Raw genomic sequence first — 23,956 nt, 5'->3', positions numbered from 1 at the left:
GATTCTAAAATTAACCAGAAAGTTCAATATATAAAACTTTCTGTTGGTGTATGATGTCCATATGTGAATAATCATGAAATAGATTCAAAATACCCTTCATTTAAAAACTGAGAGTTGGGGCGCCTGGGTGGCTCAGTGGGTTAGGCCTCTGCCTTCGGCTCAGGTCATGATCCCAGGACCCTGGGATCGAGCCCCACATCGGGCTCTCTGCTCAGCAGGGAGCCTGCTTCCCTCTCTCTCTCTCTGCATGCCTCTCCATCTACTTGTGATTTCTCTGTCAAATAAATAAATAAAATCTCAAAAAAAAAAAAAAACAAAACCTGAGAGTTGGAAATTGAAGAAATGTTTGATGTGTCATTACATGGAAAAGATGAATTGCTTAATATGTACATAAATATAAATATGCACTGCATTACATGTATTTTTAAAAAACTAATCAGAGAAAGGCCTAGAAAGAGATTCATTAAAATGTTAATGTTTTCTCTTGGTGGTGGGATTATGGGTGATTTAGATTTTTTTTTTACTTTTCTGTATTTTTAATTAGAAAAACGATAAATATTTTGAGGCATCTGATTCAGATGACATTCCAGCCATAAATAATTTCTTAATTTGAAGAGGGCTATATAAATACGGTTAGTTCAAGAGATGTTACTATTCTGAAGAGCGTATTTGGGGACAAGGTTCAGAATTCCTCTCAGGCTTTTAATAGATTAAATAAAGGAAAACCATGGCTCTCTGGAGGCCAGCCTCCCAGTGCTCTCTTGGCTTCTTCATTCCTAGAAGGAACTGAAGTTATTCCCAGTATCCTTTGGTTTTACCCTGTCATGCACTCATTTACTCCTCATTACTCCTATTGAAAAATAGGGGATATGCCTGTTGTACCTAAGAGGATACCAAAATGCATGTTTGCCCAAAGTCACACAGCTAGTAAGTGGCAGAATGGTAACTGTAATCTGGATTCTCTGGGTTCTAATGCTGTGCTCTTTTGGTCACAGTTAGGCAGTCCCAACTCCCTGACAATAAGCATGTGAACAAAGGATCTGATGAGCACAGGTGTCCCATGAGAAGGAGGGGAGGGGATCTGATTGGATGGGAAGGGGTGTTTGATGCCCATAGAAGGCTGGCTTTGTCACACAAAGAAAGATGGCAGCTGGGGACAGAGCGTGGAGAGGCCTGAGACAGGAAAGGAATAAAGGAAAGAGGATGGCATTAATGGATCTCATTCACTGTGGTGGGTAGTAGCCTCTCTGACAGTGGTGAAGAACAGCCAAAAACCTGTCCGGTAGTGCAAACAAAACCAGGACCAACTGTTGCTGTAGTCTGGGGGAGGGAGCAGTTACAGCGCAAGGCAGTCACATGTCCACATGCTCAAAGGCATCTGTTTTGTGCTGAAGGCCCAATAGCCATGGGGTAACTAGATTATGGAAGGGTAAACAATCATTTAGCAGTGAGTGCTGAGGCCTTCACTGTGCCATAGGGAAGATAGCAATCATGACATAGGGCTGGCTGTATAGCCTGTCAGACCTCAGTATCCTGCAAGCGCATCCTGCAAGTTCAGCATGCGGTAGACCTCCCCACAGTTCCTAGAGAGTTTTAGAGCTCTCTTCCTGAGGAAGTTAAGTTTGTGTCCTGTAATATAGATTTCCTTTTTCAGCATGTGCTCCTTGGGTAACTTCTAGTGCTGTGTGCACTATCACTGTATAGCAGCAATAGAATTGCAGACTTGACTGGCTAAATCTGTTGCCCGAAGCCACCCACACTTTATTGTATGTTTGAAATACTTTAAATTCTGAGATCCACTCTACCCAGTGGAATCAACATCTCTGGATTCTCTGGCCAGTATGCTTTCCCATTTTGGCAAAACACTTCTTGGTGTAAGATACACACACTTCATCTTAACCAGAAGATTGAGAAACATCTTGGAAAGGTATTAAGAAAAAGACCATAATTTAGTGACCATTGACCCTCCCGCCCCCCTTGAATCTCAAATAATAATCTTAGAGGATAATGAGATTCTCTCCATATCCTTTGATAATTTACAATAAGTAGTTGCCCATGGTAATTCTAAGCAGAGGATCTAGTCCTTATTGTGTTCTTACTATGTGCTGGTTACTGTACATGCTGTAGGTCGGAGCTCAGTGATTCCCCATAGCAGCCGTTTCTAGTGAGGAAATGAAGGTCCAGAAAGGTGTAAGTAACTGGCCCCTCTGTCACAGCTGTTGGTAGCAAACATGGGCAATGAACCCAGGCAGGCATTGTGACTCTAGAACTTGCCCTCTTAATCGTTTTGCTCTACTGCTGAGCCCTGTGGGAGGGTTAGAATATTTTCCATTTTCTAAAATGAATGCCAAAGAGGTTTGCAGAGAAATTCTTCCAAGGCAATAGTTTTCACTGATTCCCATGTTCCTATAGTCTTTAAAGTCTCATCTTCCAGAATAAATTTAAGTTTAATAAGCTACTCGAGATTATCCATGTCGCTCCAGTTGTTATATCTGTCTAGAATAAAAACTATTAGCTCTTAGCAAGCATGACTCTTCATTGTCTTCTAGAAGTGCCCTGTTCAGCCCCTAAGGTTCTTTTCTTCTTATGATGTGAGATTGCCCGTAACCTGTTTCCTGAGCATAGCTCAGCTCTGTCCTGTTTAGAAGCATTCCTAGACTACTTTTATTCTTCCCTAAACTTCATCACTTTTTGTCACATCTACTCATTTTAACACCTGATCATGTGTACTTCATGTCTGTATATTTGTCTTATACCCTATTTACCATAAAAGTTTGAGTATGTTTCTTTATGATGTTCAGTATACACTTAATAGTGGATGGTGGGGAGAGAGGACAGACTGTCCGGCAAAAAAATTTGAAGCAAGGCAAGGAAATGTGTTGCAACCTTTGAGATGGTTATTTCGGTGAAAAACTTGTAGCTCTTCTGAGACTTTGTAGGAAGGAATACACTGACCTCTCCTTTTGTTGTTTTTTCTCCCTTCTTGGGGAAAATTAGCTTTACTGTTTTATTCTTTATAAGCATTATATCTTCACGATCTCCAGTCAGTCCTGAATGACAGAGAAGTCATAAAACCATGCCCCTGAATGGTCTTGTTCCCCAAAGACTGAAACAGCAGAGGTTTAATTGAAAATCATTTAAAAATTTCATGTAGTTCCAGTTAAGAGCTCATTTTTGTAAGCAAAAGAGTCATTTGCCAGGAACTAAAGTTACATTCATGTTTAAAAATGAGAAGTTTAGGGGCGCCTGGGTGGTTCAGTGGGTTAAAGCCTCTGCTTTCGGCTCAGGTCATGATCCCAGGGTCCTGGGATCGAGCCCCGCATCGGGCTCTCTGCTCCGCGAGAAGCCTGCTTCCTCCTCTCTCTGCCTGCCTCTCTGCTTACCTGTGATTTCTCTCTGTCAAAAAAAAAAATCTTTAAAAATGAGAAGTTTAAATCACCTGAGAATGCAAAGATTGATTATATCTGATGATTCACAACAGAGCATCTTTGCATAAGTATACATAAGAAATTAATAAATACCAGCCCAATATAGTAATTCATTCTTAAGTCGAGAATTAGTCACCAATGGAAAGGTTTTTCTTTGTGTGTAGTTTTAAGTATTCAGTTTTGCATAGTTCAGAGTTTTCTAAATAGTGACCCTTTTCCAGGGGAATATCAGAAATACTTCTGTAATGCATTGTTTCCTTCTTATGGTATGTTTCTCATTGGTACTCTGTTTCGTTATGTGGAAAACACTTCTTTCCTTCTCTCTTTTTGTTATTTCTCCAAAACTTTAAAGTCTTGTTTTATCTTCTGAAAGTTAGCCAATTTGTGTCTGGTTATTTTACTCCTTTCCTACAAATCAGGATTTGAAGTCATTTTGTAATTTTTTCTGTTGTTCTACCCATCTTTTCCATCTCCATACCCATCACGTTAATGCAGGTTACCATTATCTCTTTCTTTTGAGCTTTTCCACTTGTTTCCAGACTGATCTCTTGCCACCCATTCTTTTGACTCTTATAAATGTGTACGAGTTTCTGTGTAGACATGTTTTTATTTTTTGTGCGTATGTGCATACGCGCACACACACTCACTCATTCTCTCTCTCTCCTAGTTGGAATTATTGGGTCAAATGGTAACTCCTCACTTTTTGAACTCCCCAGACTGTTTCCAAAATGACCGAACCATTTTACATTCCCCTCAACCATGTGGGAAGGCTCCAGTGTCTCCATATCCTTGCCAGCACTTGTTATTATCAGGATTTGTTTTGTTTTTGTAATAGCCATTTTAATGGGTGAGAGGTGGTATGTCAAGGTTCGGATTTGCATTTCTTTGCCAATGCATGATGTTGAGCATATTTTCATGTAATGTTTATTGGTAATTTGTAGATCTTCAGAGAACTATCCGGTCAAATCTTCTACCTGTTTTTTTAATTGAGTTGTCTATTTTAAGAGTTCTTTACATATTCTAGATACTAACCCCTTGTCAGGTACATGATTTGCAGTTTTTCCCCTGTTCTGAGTTTTCTGCTCACTTTCTTGACGGCATTAAAAAGTTTATAATTTTGATTAAGCCCAATTTACTTCTTTTTCATTCATCATTTATGCTTCTGGTGTCCTATCTGAGAAACCATTGTTCAGTCCATGGTCCCAAAGATTTATATCCACATTTGCTTATAAGAATTTTATAGTTTTAGGGGCGCCTGGGTGGCTCAGTCAGTTAAGCATCCAATTCTTGATTTCAGCTCAGGTCATGATCTCAGGGTCATGAGATCGGCCCCACACTGGGCTTCATGCTCAGCAGGGATTTGCATGAGATTCTCTCTCTCCTCCTCCCTCTGCCCTTCCTCCCATTTGAGCTGGATCTCTCTCAAACAACAACAACAAAGAATTTTACAGTTTTAGCTCTTAAATGTAGATCTTCAGTCCATTTTGAGTTAATTTTTCCCTCCATCCACTCTCGCCCTCTCCAGTTAATTTTCATTTACTAACACGACTCTACTAAATTACAAAGAATGTTCTTAAGACTTAAATCTGGTTGTGTCATTCTTCTCCTTAAAGCCTTTAGTAGCTTCTCGTCATACAAAGACTAAAACCCAAACTCTTTGGCTTATAAAATGGGCCTCATTGTGATCTGCCTGCCCTCTGCTCTCCTCACCATCCACATCTTATGTCCGTCCCTCTGTTCCTCCTTCACCACAGTCTAGTCATGCTGGAGGCCTCAGAGTGACCCAGGCAGACCAAGTCTTTAGCTATTTTAGGACTTTGGGGCCTGTGTCTTCATGTGGCTGGCCCTCCTCACCCTAGGATCACCATTGTATTATCACTTCCGCAGGGAGGCCTTCTTGGGCACCCTTAAACACGGTGCTCACAATGTCCTGTGCTCTCTTCCTCGACTTTACTGCACTTCCGGAGAGGTAATTCACTCCTTTTGTTATTTCCTGCTCTGTTTCCTGCTGCTTTCCCTAGAAGGTGAGCTCAGAGTAGGAGTTGTCCATTTGCACACTTGTTATTTATGTAGTCCCTGGCATACTGGACACTCAGTAAATAAATACTTGAGTGAATGAATGAGTGAGGTGGCCATGTATTTAAGGTATATTTCATTTGATTATAAAATGAAAGATTATTTATGGCAAATTAATCTCATCTTCATATTCTTCCATATGTTTTTCTACATTTCGATGTTTACAGTAGGTTGTAGGATGGAAAAATAGAACTGTACACTTGGCTCATTTTGTTTATAAGTGGATGTAAAACTTTCACAGGAAAAATGCAGTTTGAAATGATTTGCCAAGATGTTATGTCTCAGGAACAGATTTTTTTAAAAAAGAATGCCTTAGGTCAGAGGTTCAGTGTACATTATGGTCATTTATTATATATCTTTGAAACCATATAAGCTCTTTGTTTTACTCTACCACTATGACAGAGTTGTCTTACACTTAACAGGTTCACAGCCATTGTTGTAGAAGTTAGATCTTCATGTATTCTCCTTTCAACACAGTTGATGGAACATTTTGGTTGAATTTTACCCTGAAGTTAAATGTTCTTCATATACATTTAGAGTTGGGATGGGAAAAGGACTATGTATGGCAAAGAACTTTTTGTGCTCTTGGACATTATTTTATGCCTGACTCTTAGACAAATCTAGAAGTGTTTAGCTTGAGTTAAGTTCTATCATGATCTATCTATCATATCAAGGTTTGTCATGAGAGACTATTTCATGATTGTTGGGAGAACAAGAAGAGGAATGTCCTTATACATCTGTTTTTGAAGGCCTGTCTCCCTTTTGTTAATTCACTTAATATTTGTTCTTTTTCTGAGACTCTAAGCTTCCAAAACAGTATTTCCTTGGTAAGTAGATGATAGAAAACCAATGTGTATGCTGTCAATTATATAAATGGCACATTTGCAGCACCTTGTTAGGCATATTTTAAAGTTGCCACTAATGAAAATTTATTTCCTTTAAAGCAGAATTGAAATTTAGTTTCATTTACTCCATTATGCATTTTCCCTATGTTTAGCCCATAATGAGATTCACTGAGGGGAGAGGTTTGTTAGTGTTTTTATGTTAAATGTAGAAAGCGAGTCAATTTGAAATAACTATCTCAGAGGTTTGGTCATTCTTAATTAAGTCAAAAAGTTGACTCTTGGAATTCACATAGTGGAAAAGTATCCTGGTGGAAGTAAGAAAATAGGCATTTGGGAGCAAAATGAAGACATGTTAAAACTTTCTTTTAGATTTGGCTCTTTCTGGCCTTTAGTGACTGCCAATTTTCTGTTTGGGTCAGTAAATTTTAGAGCTTTTGATGAATGTTTAAGGTTTTTAGACTATTGGGCACTATGGGAATAAATAGGATAATTAAAATAGGTTTCTGAGCTGGTATGTAGCTTTTTTCCTGCCTTTTTCTTTTCTTTTTAAAAAAATGTTTTTTAGAAGTTTTATTTGTCAGAGAGAGAGCGAGAGCAGATGCACACACAAGCAGGGGGTGCAGCAAGCAGAGGGAGAAGCAGTCTTCCTGCTGAGCAAGGAACCCTATGCAGGGCTTGATCCCAGGACCCTGGGATCATGAACTGAGTCGAAGGCAGAAGCTTAACTGACTGAGCCACCCAAGCATCCCTCTTTTTTTTTTTTTTTTTTAAAGAATTTACTTATTTATTTTAGAGATGCATTTGCCTGTTAGGGGGAGGGAGAGAGAAGGGGGAAGAATCTTTAGCAGACTCCCCACTGAGTGCAGAGCGGGAATCCCAGGACCCTGAGAGCCTGACCTAAGCTGAAACCAAGAGTAGAATGTTTAACCAACTGAGCCACACAGGCACCCGTTTCCTGCCTTTTTCTACATTAACCACATGAACCACTGATAGAGCTGTTGGTCATACTTTGAGATTGATAGGTAATCTTGTAGGTATATTTTAAAAATCACCCAAACGTGTTACATTATACCCAGATGAGACCTCTCCCAGTTAAAGGGATTTTGGTTTCAGTACTTGAGGAATGGAAGAAATAATTAGGATTTCAGGTATTCATTGACTTTAAATGTGAAAGTATTTTCAGGTAGCTTGGCTTTATTTTGGGGAGGTTGTGCCCCTTTGCATGGATCTTCCCTAGATTTGAAAAGAATGGGTGCTCGAAGAATTAGCTCTCCTTTATTGTTATCTTTTCAGGGTGTAAAGGCATGGGTAAATCTTTTTTTTTTTTTTTATAAGATTTTATTTATTTATTTGACAGAGATCACAGGTAGTCAGAGAGGCAGGCAGAGAGAGTGGAAGGGAAGCAGACTCCCTGCTGAGCAGAGAGCCTAATGCAGGGCTTGATCCCAGGACCCTGGGATCATGATCTGAGCAGAAGGCAGAGGCTTTAACCCACTGAGCCACGCAGGTGCCCCCAGACTACCTTTTCTATAATTGCACGGCCCTCTGGCTAGTGGAGGTTCCTTACATTCACCTTACTTAGCTTCCAGAATTCATAGGGATGCTTCTGGCTACCTGCTCCATCTTAGTACAGAGGCAGAAGTCCTTTCTGGGCTCCAAGTCTCCTTAGTTTGTTCTTTTTCCTGAGAAATGAAGTTGTATGTGTCGGTTCTCAGAGAAGCAGTTCTGATACAGAAAAAGTATATAGGGCTTCAAGTTGAAGGAGGTAGTTTTGATACGTAGTTATTTAGCCACTTAAATGCTGGTTACATGGAATAATAAATGAATGTGTACCTTGCAGTGCTGTTGGAAGATACAAGTGAAGAAAGGCACGTGAAAGTACTCAGCTTTATGACAACTTATAATTAAAGAGCAGTACCTACTGTTTATTGAGCTCTGCCTCTATTACACAATGTGCTAATAAACACATTATAGGATTATTTGATTGAATCCTCCCAATAACCTTGCAGAGGAGGTAATAGGAACAGTGTTCAACTCATGGGAAAGTTCAGAGAGCCAAGTGATGTGTCCAAGATCACACAGCTTCTAAATGCTGATGTTGGGATTTGAATATGATCAGTATGAAAAGCCTGTGCATGTAAAACTGCTTTCTTTAAAATCATTAGAAGTCATTCCATTTGCATTTCTCTGAAGACGGAAAAGACTGATTTTTCCATTTGTTAACTAGTTTTGTTTTCTATTTGTAGCGTGTCTGTGGATGTCTTTTGCCCACTTACCTTTGGGATCTTTGCTGATTACCTGAGGAATGTATTATATACTTAACCCTTCTCCCACCATAGTGGAGGCATTCACTTTCCAAACTTGGATATGTTTTAAGATCTCCTTTTCATCTGGGTTCTTCAGATGGTCAATTTTAAGTTTATTCTGCAAAATGTATTTGAAGACTTTTATTCAGAGATACTCCCATATTTTAGGTACTCTTTCATGTTAAACAATGAGTGTGATCTCACCACATGCACAGTCTGAATAGCCTCAGTTAACTCTCAGATTTCACTTTAGGGGAGTAGAGCAGAAGCCAAACACAAAATTGTTTCTTTTTTTCCCCGTTACATCTTGTATACAGCTAAATGTTTTTAATCATGTTGTTTTTACATTAATTTTCCACTTGATTACTTTGGGATGAAACTGAAACCTATTGCGAACAATCTTGAACATGGGTTCATGAAACTTAGAACATAATCACCTTTGATGACAGTACTCTTTGAGGTAGCCCAATAGATGCCAACAAAAAAGTGATGGTACTATTGAAAATATATTCACTGTTCCTCTCTTCACAGCAAAGTTCCTGCATTCGTCAGGATGATTGCTCCAGAGGGCTCCTTGGTGTTTCACGAGAAAGCCTGGAATGCATATCCCTACTGTAGAACAAGTAAGCCTGGTTGCTGGCAGTCATTCCACCCCGCTGTCCCACTGCTGATGAGGAGAGGGACTCTTGGTTCCGATGCCTTTGAGAAGGGTGGCGCCCAAGAAAGTCCTCTCTGGGTTCTTGGGTAGTCCCTGCAGGTGCTGTGGCAGAGGGGAGATTTCTGTGTTCCTCATCCAGACCTTTGTGAGGGCATTGGTTCTTTCCCAGAGGTCATTGCTGACTGTACTGGCTCCAGGGGTGAGACCTGAAAGTCATCCACACTCAGAAGTGTCCTTTGGTTTAGTTTTAATAGTATTTTTCTCATATTGCCACATATAGTAGAGTAGGAATATGGCAGACTTCTGAAACAGTTCCCCTGTTGTTTGCTAAATTGGCCTTAAAGTGATCTATTGCTTTTGTGAAATTATTCTACCATTGTTTTAAAATTAGATTATTCACTCTAATCTAAGGCAGACTGTAGTATCCCTTGTGTAGAAATTTTTACAGACATAAACTACTAAATGCTCTGTGCTTTCAGGTAGTTTAATCATCGTGACTTAATAAATAATATGACCGATTGTTTTGACTTGGATTAATATTCTGAAATTTTTCCCCTTTTATTGCCCACCTGTCCATTATGCCTCAGTTGTAACGGTGAGTAAAACTATTTTTGTGTCACTTATTCTTCGTCTTTAAATTTTGCTTTACATAGTAATTATTTTCAGTCTTTTCTTGCTTTCTAAATTCAGACTGCCCACTGCTGCCTGGTCCTTCTCTGTGCTCTTTCCACCAGCCTACACTCCACCACATGTTCCCAGTGTTAATGGGTTTTTTCCAGCCTTGTCTCAAAATCTCCCTGTCGACTTTGTTTGCTTCTGCTACTTCTTTTGAATGCTGTATTTGCTCACCAAACCTCCCAGCTTCTTTAATATTAGCCCTGCATGCTGCATGACAAGTAGGGTGGTTTAAATTATTTAAAAGCATGCAGCATTTGGTTTGCCTGAGAAGTCCATAAAAACAGGTAGCTAATGATTCTTGGTCACTTGAGAATTAGTCTTATAGAGTCAAAGCACGGATGCTTATGCTGGGGAAGGCTCCTGCAGACAAAAGCCCCAAAGAACCGGTGAAGGATCACTGTCATTTTGCTGTTGTGTTTTCTGCAGAATGAATATATGAAAGATGATTTCTTCATTAAAATTGAAACATGGCACAAACCAGACTTGGGAACATTAGAAAATGTAAGTTTCAACTCTGGGCTTTCAGTGCAGAAGCCCCTGGAAATGGGAATATTGTAGTCCATTCTGTCATCACCAGAGTGATGCCACCTGCAGGAGACCAATACCTGGACACACCAGGGCATGTCCGATTGCAGTGAGGCAGGCCAGCGATCAGCAAAAAATGGGGCTTTCCCTCTCAGCCTCCTTGCCTTTGTGCGAGAGTGGACGGTGGGGAGAGTTGGTGTTTTTTATCAGCACTCTACCTGGGACAGGGAGAGCAGAGATAAAATTCACAAGCCTATTTTAACCATTAACTTTAGGTATCTTTCATCTTTTCATCTCTGTATGTTTGTCAGAGCTACTCTACAAAGCAAAATTGATGCTTTAATTTTCACCTCCACTCTGCTTTGCAGGGTTGATGTCAGAAAAATGGCCAAAAGGTGAATGGGAGGAGCAACTTTGAATATTTTATAAAAATATTGACAAGCTTCTTATTTTTACAAGTTGGAGCACATTTATTCCTCAAATGTCAAGAAGATCACTTAAGACTCATTATAATCATTAACTTTTGATAAGATGTATCAGAGACTTAACGAAAGGCATCTGGTATTGATCGGTGCCTTTGGCCCAGTGGCTGTCCAAAGTGTGATCTCTGCAGCAACATCTGGGAACTTGTTAGATATGTGCGTTCTCAGCCCTCACCCCGTACTTAGTGAGTTAAAATCCCTGGTGGTGGGGCCCAGTATGCTGTACGTTGTGGTGCACGCTCCAGTTTGAGAGCTCCAGTTTGAGAACTACTATTCCAACCTTACCCTGTGCTGTTAAGGGAGAGTAAGTTCATGTTGTAGTAGATAATGCTTTTATGTGATTGGTGCCAATTAATAGAACTTTTTATTTATAATTGGTAGTATTTGACTTGAGTTTTTCTTCCGGGTGATCATTTGACATTTCATAGTGTTTTTTTCACAGTAATTCTAAAATTTCGAATTTAAATGAGATGATTGTATGTGTTTTAGTCTGTGTATGAGTTGATCTGCCTTTTTCAGCTTCCAAATGGACAAATTTTGGCAGTGTGTAAACAGTTCTTAATTGGTTCATAGAGGGAGTTTTCTAAATAAATGATTAACTAACATGAGGAATGGAGGAATTGCTTTCCTATCAAAACTGAAAAGCTTTGGGATAATCAAATTCAGAATAGGTTTTAAACTTCCCAGTGCAGCTTCTTGAAATCTAATTATAATGTCACCTTATGTTTGTCTAGGACTTAAAGGTTAAAAGGAATTGGTCGTGTATTACTGGGTTAAACATAGGTTAGGTACATTTTGTTATATAATTCTTCCCTAAGGACTACCAGAGAATAATGATGACAGATTTCTATTAATTGGGCAGCATCCTCTCACACCACCCCCTCCACATGCTTATTTTTTGGGGATACAAGGGTAACATAAGATTTCTAGATCCCTTAAGGCTTCAGATTGCTAATTTAATGAAATAGCTATCTGGATTTTTAAAATTATTTGTATTGTGGTCTAAAAGACTCAAAGAAAGATTACATATGTAAGTGTAGTCGTTTGTCTAGTAAGAATAGTCTACGGTTTGTTGTGTTTCATTTCTCTTTGTCATTTATAGGTACATGGTTTAGATCCAAACACGTGGAAAACTGTTGAAATTGTCCACATAGATATTGCAGATCGAAGTCAAGTTGAACCAGCAGTAAGTACTGCATACTCCCCAATGACATTTTAACCTGTTGCCTCTTACATTTAAAAATGATCATCTTTCTTTCTTTTATGGCCTGCGTTTCTACACTGCAGGGAGCCTGGAGTTTGGGTATGGGTCTGTGCAGCAAAAAGACCAGAGAGTAGGAGAGAGGGTTATTTGTTTTCTTGTGTGGATTTCACCTTTGCACAAATGATCCCTTTGAGAAATCCCAGTATGTCTGAGATATATAGAGGTTTCTTTTCATTGGCAGGGGTGGGGTGGAGACTAACATTATTTTATAAATGAATTCTCCTTTGGGCTTCTATAAATAATGTGGGTCCCTTATACTTTTAAAGTGTGATTGAGAAACCTGAACAGTTGTGTAGCTCTCTAATCTTTATTTTTACTAGATGTAAATATTCATAGTCTAGGCTTTTGACTTAATATCCACCCCCTAGAAGTGAAGACCTGCATTCTCCCATAGTAAGACCCTTTTATTACTTTGCCACAGTTTGAAAATACTAACTCAGTTCTTAGAGTATGCTGGTGCTGCTTGCTTTTGCAGGGCACAGTTGTGGACTTTTCCTATGTTAAGACAACCATTGACCCTCTTTATGCTAGTGTAGAGAGCAGAAGCTTTGAGACAAGATTTCTTCTGTCATGGTAAAGCCCAGCATGTTCAGTTGGCATTTTTATTTCATGACTTTCCCATTTCATTTTTAGTACTCATTGTCTGAACACGAGTAGTGTTGTAGGCTGTACAGAAATAGAAATAACCCAAACACGAAATGTCTGTTTTTGCTGTTGAAATTTAAAGGTAAATCTTCTAGGGGCCCCAGGTTGGCTCACTGGGTTAATGTCTGCCTTCATCTCAGGTCATGATCCTGGGGTCTTGGATTGAGCCCTGCATTGGGCTCCCTGCTCAGTGAAGAGCCTACTTCTCCCTGTCCCTCTCCCTGCCGCTCTGCCTACTTGTGCTCTGTCTCTCTGTCAAATAAATAAAAAAAATATTTAAAAAAATAAATGAAGATTACATTTCTAAAACCAAGGTCTCCCACCTTTTCTCTGAAATTGCTGGGTTTGAGACTGCCAGCTTTGACCCTCTGCTAGGCTGGGTTCTGTTCTGGTAGGACTCTCCTCCCTGATTAGAAATGTGAGCACTAATGAGGGATCCTTGTTGTAGAACTTCTTAAATTTTAGTTGTGCTATGATTTGACATGATTTCAATTTTAAGGATAATTATATATTGAAATTATATAGGACTTTTATTTTAATCCTCAGAAGTGAATGTATGTTCTGTTTTAGAAACAGTATTCAGATGTCTGTTTTGTCCTTTTATTTCTCTTGTCTTTTCCAGCCATGTTTACTGCATGTTGGAGGAATGACGGTAGGAGGAAAAATCCTTGGTAGTGAGCAATGAGTGAGTTGGTTAATGGGCTAGTTCAGGGTTGCCTACGTGCTTGGAGCAGGTCACAAGATAATGGTGAGCGGCAGTATGGGTGTCCCAGAGAAGGCATTCAGGTTATATTGTTGGTGTTTGAAAAAGTCGTATCAGCCAGACAAAACGACCTGATCTTGTGGTTCATGGGTTTGCATTTTAGGTTGTTCTCCAGCAGAACACAAGGCACCTTTGGTTTTGCTGGGGTCATAAGAGTTCTTTGTTCTTGTTCTTGGGCTAAAATGGATGCTCAGTCAGTGTTTGCAGGCATGAATGCAAGTAGATAGAACAGTTAAGGCTGATTGTGTAAGAGCCCCAGAGGCCCCTGGTTTCATTCCTTCCAGGTCTCATTCCTTCCACTCCAGCCTAGACCAGTGAGGAGAGAAGGCGCTGCTGGCCTTGAGGGGTGTGACAAGGGCACTTGAGATTGTTGCTTCAGGTGGAAAGCACTGCACATGCAGGGGCCGAGCGGGTGCTTCCCTGTGTGGGATGTTGTCTTGGATGGATACATGGGGAAAGAGAAGGGATTGGGCCCGAATGAGAAGGGTCTGTATTCTGAGTCCACAGAGCCGTGACTCAAAGCATATGTTCTGAAACTAGATTGGCTTTGGGTTCAGATTCTGAGGTTCTTTTACCTCCTACCAACACTACCATTCAGTGTTGGATGGTTTGCTTCCTCTCTCTGTGCCTGTTTTATCTTGTGTAAAATGGGGCTAATTATCTCACAGCATTAAGTGTGAGCACTGGAGCAGTGCCTAGTTTACCCAGTGTTCACCATCATTGGTGTTGTGATTGGCCACGGTTGTGCAGGGGTTCTGAGAACTCTCTTCACACCAAGCATTGTTTGGGGAGTAAATCAATAGGTGTGTGTGGTTTTGTGTTTCAGTGTTCGCATCTCCTGTTTGCCAGTTACACTGTAGAGATTAGTAAGATACAAACTTATTTTAAAGTTGACTGAATTCCCAGTACTTTATTTTATTGATGAACTATACCTAGCATTTACCATTTTAACCATATTAAAATGTACAGTTCAATGGCATTTAGTACAAGTACCTTCATACCATCACTGTCCAGTTCCAGAACATTTCATCACTCCAAAAGGACACCCTGTACCTATTAATAGTCACTCTCTACTCCTCCCTCCCCCCAGCCTTTGGCTACCATTAAGCTGTTTTTGTGGACTTAAGCTATGCTGGATAATTCATAGAAGTGGAATCATAGCAATATGTGACTTTCATTGTTGGCTTCTTGTACTTTAGGCTGTTTTTATCCCCACTGTGGTGTGTGTCATTACTTCATTTCTCTTTATGGCTGATAGCAGTCCAGTGTATGAATATACCACCCTTTGTGTATGTATTCATCTGGAGAGGAAGGTTTGGGTTGTTTCTACTTTTTGGCTTTTGTAACTAGTGATGCTGTGAAAAACTGTGTGATCATCTGTTTCTCAGTTGTGAATCCTGGAAGTAAAACTAATACCATGTAGGGATTCTTAGACCTTTGGATATAAAAAAGGAACCCTGACATGCATATTTGGTGCCAAAGGGAGCTCTGTGTGCTAGGAGGCAAGGGTACCCTGGGCAATTTGAAGCCTGGGGATGAGGAACAGAGCATTGAGCTGCCTGAGGATGTGTGAAGGCTGAGGGGATGTGGGGTGGGGATGGGTTGTGGGGCCAGTGCCCATTCTGGCAAGGAGGTGGGGAAGGAGGAGGGCAGGGACCTTGGGTCTGCCCTTTTCTTCTCTTCCTCCTCTTCTTCCCATACTTTGGGAGGTTTGGGACATTCACCCTGACACTCGCCCTTTTGGTTCTACCCCATCTATTTTTGGCCTTGAGTATAATTTTGTTTTGTTTTGTTTTGTTTTTTAAGATTGTATTTACTTATTTGACAGAGATCACAAGCAGGCAGAGAGGCAGGCAGAGAGAGACAGGGGGAGGCATGATCCCTGCTGAGCAGAGAGCCTGATGCGGAGCTTGATCCCAGGACCCTGAGACCATGACCTGAGCTGAAGGCAGAGGCTCAACCCACTGAGCCACCCAGACGCCCTGAGTATAATATTTATCCTAGGAATTAGCTTCTAATGCAAACACTTGGAACACCTGGCTATCCTTACTGCTTACTAGATCCAGTTTGGTTTTCTGTTGCATTTATTTGTTCTTTTGATTCTGACCGCCCCCCCCCCCCTTTGTTAAAGTTTTTATTTATTTGAAAGACGGGGAGAGCAAGCTCAGGGGCAGGGGCAGACTGAGAGGGGGAGCGAGAAAGAATCTCAAGCAGACTTCTCTCTGAGCTCAGAGTCCAAACATGGAGCTTGGTTTCGTGACCCTGAGAGCATGACCTGAGCTGAAATCAAGAGTCAGACACTTAACTGACACTTAACTGACCAAGCCACCCAGGCAACCCTTGATTCTGCACTTTCATGTTCCTTGAAAATTTTGATCTGTGGTGTTGGGAAAGGGAAGTTAAGCACGTATTTGCAATTCTCAAATGACAGTGTTTTCATAGCAATTAACAGGCATTGAGTGCCTGCTCAGGCTGTGCTCCTGGGGTATTGCTGTAGTAGCTGTCCAAGATTGGGATAGAACCTTTGAGAGGCTTGCAGTCTGGGTGAGACAAGCCCACTACAGTGAAGCAGTGAACAAATGGCAGATGCTTATGCATGGTCCAAGGGGCTGCAGGATTTTGGAGGAAAGAGTAAACGATCTATGAGGACAAAAATCTGGACAGACTGTATCGAAGAGTCGTACCAGGAGGGAGAGTAGGATTTGATGGGTGGAACAGTCCACCCCCACCCTCATTATACTTTATTCTCTAACCTTCATTATTCTGACATACTATAAATTTGTTTACTTATTTTTCTCTTCTCCCTGAGTAGAGATTGAAACTCAGGGGGAAGAATCTTTGTATTTTTAACTTGTCTCCCCAGCTCCTAGAAGAGTGCCTGAGCTATACATAGTAGGTTCTCAGTGAACGAATGTGGTGTAGGGAAGCAGGGGTGCGGCTCTGTTACCTGACACTGAAGGGAAAGTTGGAATAGTTTTTAGAGTTAAAGGGGACCTGAGCTACTCAGGCCACATTGCTTTTGAACAGTGCTTTGCATAATCCTAAGAATTTCTTGGAGGCCACCAGTTTCTCAGGCAGTCAGGATGGAGCGACTAGAACTGGGGTTGAGGAGTTCCCTCTGTCCCCCTCTCCCAGCACAGTTCTGTCTGACATTAGTCTTCACTGTGCAGTTTACTTTGAACACACAGTTCTGCAGCTACAGAAAGTTTGATTTCAGGGCTAACCACCCTGTTTTACAAGTGAGGAAACTGAAGCCCAGATAAATTAGTTTCTCTCAATGTTGTTTAACCAGTGCCAGAAGTAGAAATTGTAACTCTTCAATCCAGTGTTCTTTCTCCTCACTCTTGGTTCCTTTGGCACCAAGGCCCTGGGCTTTGTTGTTCTTCAAGCTGCTGTCTTCCTCTCCTCGCTATTTGTTCTGGCATGCCTTCTGGGACTTTCTCTCTATCCGAGGCCCATGTGTCCTGTAAGACAGATTTCATTTTCTCCAGGGAGATTTCACCCATGTTAGAATCATCTACCGCTTTCCTCTTACTCATTTCATTGATGTTTGTTCTCCATGGTCAGAAACCCATCCCCTTTTCAGAGTGAGTACTTCATCAGTATTTGTAGAGTGAACCTGATGAGCTTGAGGATCATGATGAAACTAACTTTTTTGAATCAAGAATTTGTATAAAATAAATTTGATGTCAGTTTGTAACACCTGGGTTGGCAAGGGGTGTGGAAACAAACACTCATACATTGTCCGTGGTAGTATAAATCAGCATAACCTGTTCTGCAGAATTAGAAATGCATGCTTTTTGACCCAGCAGAATCCTATTTCTGATAATTGATCTACTCAGGGGTGCCTGGGTGGCTCAGTCAGTTAAGGCTCAGGGCATGATCCTGAGATTGAGCCCCGCATCAGGCTCCCTGTTCAGCGGGAAGCCAGCTTTTCCCTTTCACAGTCCCCTTGCTGTGTTCCCGCTCTCTTTCTCTCTCTCTGTCAAATAAATAAATAAAACCTTAAAAAAAAAAAAAAAGAATTGATCTATTCGTTAAGTAACTTGTATAAAATAAGACTGGAAACGTTCTGGAGTCTAAATGTCTCTCTCCAGAAGAATTAAGGGAGTGAGCTCTACTTGTACTGTTTGGGAATCCTTCACAAGGTAATATGGCTGGAGAAAGATAAAAAAGTACATTATAGGATACTTCTGTTTGTAATATTGTAGAAGGGGTAAAATATATCTATGCATTTATTTGATTGCTCATGTATAGATGGTTGAGAACAATGTGTAAGATGGTAGGAAGCGTGATTCCTTCATGATCGGTGGTGAGGGAGCTAGATGTTTGGGGAACAGGGTAGAAGAATTGAGGTCTTTCAGAAATGTGTGCAAAGAATTGGGAATGGCCTCTTGCTTAGTGTATCGGTTTCCTGTTGCTGCCTGACAAATCACAAATTTAATGGCCATGTAACGCAACTTAATCAAAGGAGTGACAGCCCTTCTACATATATAGTCTCTTGGTGAGAAGCAAGTGACAGGTTCCACCTGTGCTCCAGGAGGAAGCTTATACAGGAGTATGATTCGCTGTGGGAGTCCTCTTAGGGGATGTCTGCCATGCCATTGGTCAATTTTTAGGAATTAAAACTTGCTTTCCAGGGATTAAAGGGACATTAGAATTGATAGTTTGGTAATTCTGACAAGACCAACAAAGTGGATTTTTGGTAAGGAAGACCTTGTGAAGGTGTGGTGATCTCTCAAAGTTCAGACTATGGTACCTTAACCCCCAGAGATTTTGCTCTGTCTCAGTCAGTCTGAATCCATTGATTTTCATTTGGTTGTTAATAAACTCTGGTTTTTCCTGAATGAGCTAATTTTTCCAAAACTTCTTAAATGGTTGAATTTCTGTCCTGCCTATTACTTTAAAAGAAGTAAAATCAGTTAATTAGTAATTTTGAGAGGATAAATAGCCAAATCTCCTTCTCAATCAAGAGAAATATGAAATAGTGGGAGTTCATTAAACCCAAGAATTTGGAAGTGAAGCTTGCTTCTTTTATCTCCACCTGGTGGGGGTTTTCTGTCACTGCAGGTGGATTTAATTCAAATACAGCCCTAAACGTTTTAATTCAGAGTGACTGTTGATTACTTTTAGGATTTACTCTCTTTGCTGGGTTGCTGGTTTCAGACAGATTGTATGTCACTCTCGTTGTAGACTTGCTGTTTTTTTGATCATGCTTATGAACTGTACTTAACCATGCATAGAACGGATGTGATTGAAACTACAGAGTAACTAAATATTTCAGTGGATGCTTTGACATATTTATGTAATTGAAGGGTGACATTGTCACAATAACTCTAGGACTCAAGGATTTGTAGTAAAAGTTTGTCAGTGTGCCCCAGGGTCACAGTAATTTGCTTCAGAAATCCTACGTATGTTTAAATGTGTGGGTTATTCATTTTTTTGTTGTTGGTTAACTTTGGAAAGTCTGTATAGAGCTGTTACTACAGCCACCATTCTCTGTAATTTTCTAGAAGATGAGTGATTGCCTAGTGAAACAAGCTGAGGAGTCTTTTAAGTTTTCTGCCCAAATGTCCCCACTCATTTTCCTTTGGCCACTATACAAAACAGGTTTCCTATTTTGGGGGAAAGCAGCATTGAGGTCAGGGGTTAAGGTGTTATATCCCTTAACAAGGAAGCCTATTTCTACTTGGTATGTTGTTCTAGAAGAACACATCCCTTAAGCCCCCACACCCTCCTGGCCCCTCCTGCATTTCAAATCTAACCCAGGAAATGCTCCTGAAAAGCCTTCCTTTTTTCCTGCTACCCTTACCAAAGGGTAAATTGGGTACCGTTTGGGGGCCCAGTCTATACTGTACCTCATCATCTCTGTGTTTCCAGGATCTAGCAAGGTGCTCAATACAAGACATCAAGTGAACTTATCAATATAGATTTGGTGAATCAGAAAGAATTTGCAGATTTTTCCTTTGTTGTGTTTTAAAATAGGCGGAGTGGGGAAAAGACCATTTGGAGGAATTGAGGTTTTTACCATTCAGATATTAAATGGACAAAATGCTACTCTATTTCCTTCTTTACTAATCCTGAGTGATGAAACACATGTGATATGCCTTTAATTCTAAAAATTCATTTCTAAATGAGCAAGTATCTTTCTGTCATATTAAAAAGTGTTTTCATTAGACCAAACTCTAATGAGTCAAGGTTTTATCTAGCATACAAAAGATACCAGAATATAATTTTTTTTAATTTCTAAAGTTTTTGATACAGAACCACAGTAAAAAAGTTGAGAATTCTTTAAATGTCCTGATGAAATGCGCATGTATATCTTCAACTCATTTCCAAAACTTACACAAAATGAGTCAGTTGACATCTGCTTCTGCTTTTTTTTTTTTTTTTTTTAAGGTATAAATGTGAATCTGACTCCTTTTAATCATCTCCAGCACTTTGCCTAAGTAGCCTTTCATGATTTGTATACAAAAGTCACTTCCCAGGAGAGGAAGGCTCTTTAAAGTGTAAGCTGAAGTATACACACGATTAACATGAGAGAGACCTTCGTTTTTGGAAGTAATTTGAAAGAAAATGAGCATGGTTTGAAAAAAAAAGAAAGAAATTGGAACCACATTTTTTAGTTATATGTAACCAGAAAGGACTGTATCAGTCTTCCTCTATAGTGTATATTTCCTCTGCAGTGTATGCTGTGTGACTTCATCATTTCCAAGAATTTATTTTCATAGAAATAATGTTTAATTGATGCTTTTAAGGCTCATAAGTCCAAAAGTGATATAGTTTCATATCCAGCTGTTTTTTAAACATCAGTAAGTAGGAAATACTAATGATATGAAACTGTGGTGATGTTTCACTGAAGATGATATTCCTGCCAGTCGTTTCTGGGTTACAGAAAGGATGTGCAGGGTGTGCTGTGACTGATAGGGTCCTTCTTAGGGACTTCCCGAAGAGCTTGAAGGGTCTCCCTGATTGTGAGTGACCCAGTAAGCTTATGTTTTTAAGATAAAGCTCAGATTTCATTCCTACCTCTTCCTTCTTTTGTTCTTTTTAGCCCCTCTTGTTACCCTCTTATTGTTTCTCAGTCATATTTAGCCCAAGTCTCCATCCTTTCTCTCAGTCCCTCTCCTTTGCAGATACCTCCCCCCGCCCCCGCCAAGCCGGGGAGCCTTGGGACAGGTGTGTCCTGCAGTGTGGTCCCGAGTGCAACAGCCACCCTGCAGCCCTGATGCCTGCTCTGCAGAGCCAGACTTCCTGAGCTGTGGTCCTTGGGTCTTCACACTGCTGAACTCTGGACCAACCTCTGTGCCACCTCTTGGCAGTACAACCCTTCTCCCAGCAGTTTTTCAGCATGAGCTTCTGGACCACTGTGTGGCTCCACTCCCTAGTCACAGTTCTTTCCTTGATAACCTCACAGGACACAGGCATTCCCAGCTGAGGGGGTGGGCTGCTGATAAAGTTTGCCTTTCCTTCCGGTACCTGGAATTGCCTCCCTCAGTCCAGCCCACTTGGCCTCACTCCTCTTGTTTATTTTCTTTTGGAGAATACCCCCCACGGTGGCTAGAAGGCAGGTCTGTACATGTGGGAATCCCAGTTGTGGCTGAATCTGCCCCCAGGTCCAGTTCTCTGAACATTGTTTGGAAGTGAAGAGGTTCTTTTTAGGGTTCTTGAGGCCCTCTGTGGAGCATTGTGACTAACTCCCAAGCTTGCCTCTCAGAGCCTTAAAACTAGGACTCTGGCCAATATGCTTGAGGCCCTTTTCTTTCCAGCTGCCCAGGGACAGCTTGTTGGAAATGCAGATTTTTAGCTCTCTCCCTGGTCAGTCTCTGGGTGGCCTCTGGGCTCTGTCCAACTCTCTGGGCAATTTCTGCGCATGCTCACTTGGGACATGCCTCCAGTACACTATACCTGGTGAAGATTGTACAGTGTGCACTCTTCGAAGATTTTAAAAACGGAAGGAATCTCACTTGGAGGCCAGGATCCAAAATATTTACCCCAGCCTTTATTTTTACTGTTAAGGAGTTTGAGCCCAGGGGAGGTGCTATAACTTCTCTAAACCACGTAAGTGCTAGAAAGGGAAGTTGGGGACTCTTTCCATCTCCCCTGGTTCCTGGAAAAAGCAGTTTCATCAGTGGCCTTGGTCACCTCCCATGACCATTGTAGACTCTGGGATAGTTTGAAATTTGCAGATGTGCAATAGAATAGTAAAAGGTTTAGAGCCCCTAAGATGTCTTTTGGTTTGGGTGCTTAACAGAGAACACCGCTCATGTGTTTTCTCATATGTTCACTTGGCAAATAATCGATTGGAGCTTGCTGTTTAATCTGTGTGTATATGGTAAATATTTTTCTAGATAGGAGAATAATTGTATCCGTCTAAGGGAGTGCAAGATTCTTAATCAGGGAACACTTTAAAGTGTTTCTAAGTGACTTGTAGTTGTTTGCTTGTTTAGCGTGGTGGTGCTAAGTTCCTCTGTACCTTGGGGTTTTTCCTTTTCTTTTCCCCTTTTCCCTCACAACTGATACAAACCAGTGCTGGGCTCCAGGCTGCCGCCAGAGTGAGATTTCAAGGACTGACTAGAACCTGGAAGCTTGGAGTTTTTGTACTTTATACTAAAAGAAGACCATGGCCCATTTTCATTGTACATTGAAAGATAACAATGGAATTGTTGGACTCTTCTAAACTGCTCACTTAAGCCATTTGTAGAAATCCCTTGGTAATCTTTTTAAATTTTTAAAAAATACTGTATTTATTTATATATTTATTTATTTATTCGAGAGATCATGAGAGGGAGGAGGGTCAGAGGGGGAAGCAGACTCCATCCTGAGCAGGGAGTCTGATGCCAGACTGGTCCTGGGACTCTAGTATCATGAGCTTAGCCCAAGGCAGTTGTTCAACCAACTGAGCCCCCCAGGTGCTCCCTCGGTAATCTGTTTAAGGATTGTCATGTTTTGAGTTTGTTCTTAAAATTTGTGCTTTTTCTTTGTTCTTTCTAGAATTGCCCATTTGTTCTTTGTTTATGAACGATTTGTTGGTATGATTTGGTAGGCGGAACAATGCCCCATTTTAGTTGAGAGCAGAAATAATGCTAAGCAACACCTCATTTTCTGAAATCCCATTTGCCTTTGTAAATGAATATATAAAGGCCTGCTGTTCCTTGAATTTAGCCATTTTTACTTTGAACACACCATTCACTTGTTTGACTTTTGAACAGTCTGACACTTTTTAATTGTTTTAAACTGTGAGGGTATATTGTTTTTAGTTATTGCTTTTTTAAAAAGAGACTTCTTGAATGTCAGCCTTGGAATGCTGATGAAACTTGGTTTAATTTATTTAGGCATGTAAGTTTGGTCACACCTTCAGCAGTGCTTGTTTCTGGTGCTCAAGGAAGGATTCAGGCATATCTTTTCCTTTGATCAGACATTCCGTGAGACAGTGCCCAGATGTTGCACATTTGAGTATATTCTTGGCAACATATGCTTTACTGTATTGCCTTTAGAAAAAACGTTATAATTTAAAAAAAATGCAAGAATCATAAAATGCACTTTCTAAATCTTTAAGATTAATTTTTTTCTTTAAAATTAAAAACATGAAATCTGACTGGAAGAAGCTAAATATTAGATCAGACTTTGTGAAATTGTTAGTATTTGTCAGCTTTTGAGCACATAAATGACATTTTTGGGGATCAACCTAGTAGACCTTCCAAATTAATCTTTGATGGATGATAACGCTAGCAGTCAACACCGGTTCATTATCTCTCACAGCTTTCAAAAAGCTTCGCAGTTGTAGATGTTGCTTTCATTCCAGCTCTTGCTGCTTACTTCCTAAGAAGGCCTTCCTGCTTCTCAGAGCTGTGCAGTGGCTACCCAATTCTTTAGCCCTGAAGAGAGCTTTTGTTCATTAGAAGTCCATGGCTGAGATCCAGCAAGTCCGAGGAGAGTCTGTGTTTGCCAGCGCTGCTTCCGTTGTTCTCTTTGGCATGAGCAGACACTTGATCTAGTAAAGCACCTCTTCCTTTTACCATAAATGAACCTAGACACTCAGTTTCTATCTTAAAAGTTTGTAACATATCTCTAATATATGTGCGAGAGCTCCAAAAGCTCTTTGTTAAAGTGCGTGCATAATGAAGAGGTGAGACGCCTGACCCAGCTTCTAATTGTAATAGTAGTCCCCTTCAATGCAGAGCAAAGCAAAGCAAAACAAAACATGGGTTTTCAGATAGCAGTGATTTTGCATTTGCTTACGAAATTTCCCCTTGTCAGATGCTCGTCTCGTCTTGCCTTTTCTG

General features: G+C 40.6%; 1 protein-coding gene across 2 annotated transcripts in view; it reads left to right on the top strand.

The window, feature by feature from the left end:
• PITPNB (phosphatidylinositol transfer protein beta) overlaps positions 1-23,956 on the top strand; it is a 63,495-nt gene that overhangs the window by 10,066 nt on the left and 29,473 nt on the right. For both annotated transcript variants that reach the window (XM_004766522.3, XM_004766523.3), the window contains exons 4-7: positions 9,187-9,278; positions 9,901-9,908; positions 10,418-10,492; positions 12,101-12,184. In XM_004766522.3, coding sequence (XP_004766579.1) covers positions 9,187-9,278; positions 9,901-9,908; positions 10,418-10,492; positions 12,101-12,184 — 259 coding nt within the window. The remainder of the gene's footprint in view (positions 1-9,186; positions 9,279-9,900; positions 9,909-10,417; positions 10,493-12,100; positions 12,185-23,956) is intronic.

This window comes from Mustela putorius, unplaced genomic scaffold (genome assembly GCF_011764305.1).
Source record: "Mustela putorius furo isolate JIRA1106 unplaced genomic scaffold, ASM1176430v1.1 tig00000578_pilon_pilon_pilon, whole genome shotgun sequence".
In the NCBI taxonomy this organism is placed as follows: Eukaryota; Metazoa; Chordata; class Mammalia; order Carnivora; family Mustelidae; genus Mustela; species Mustela putorius.
Note: the sequence above shows the minus strand (reverse complement) of the source record. Positions and strands in the feature narration are given on the sequence as shown.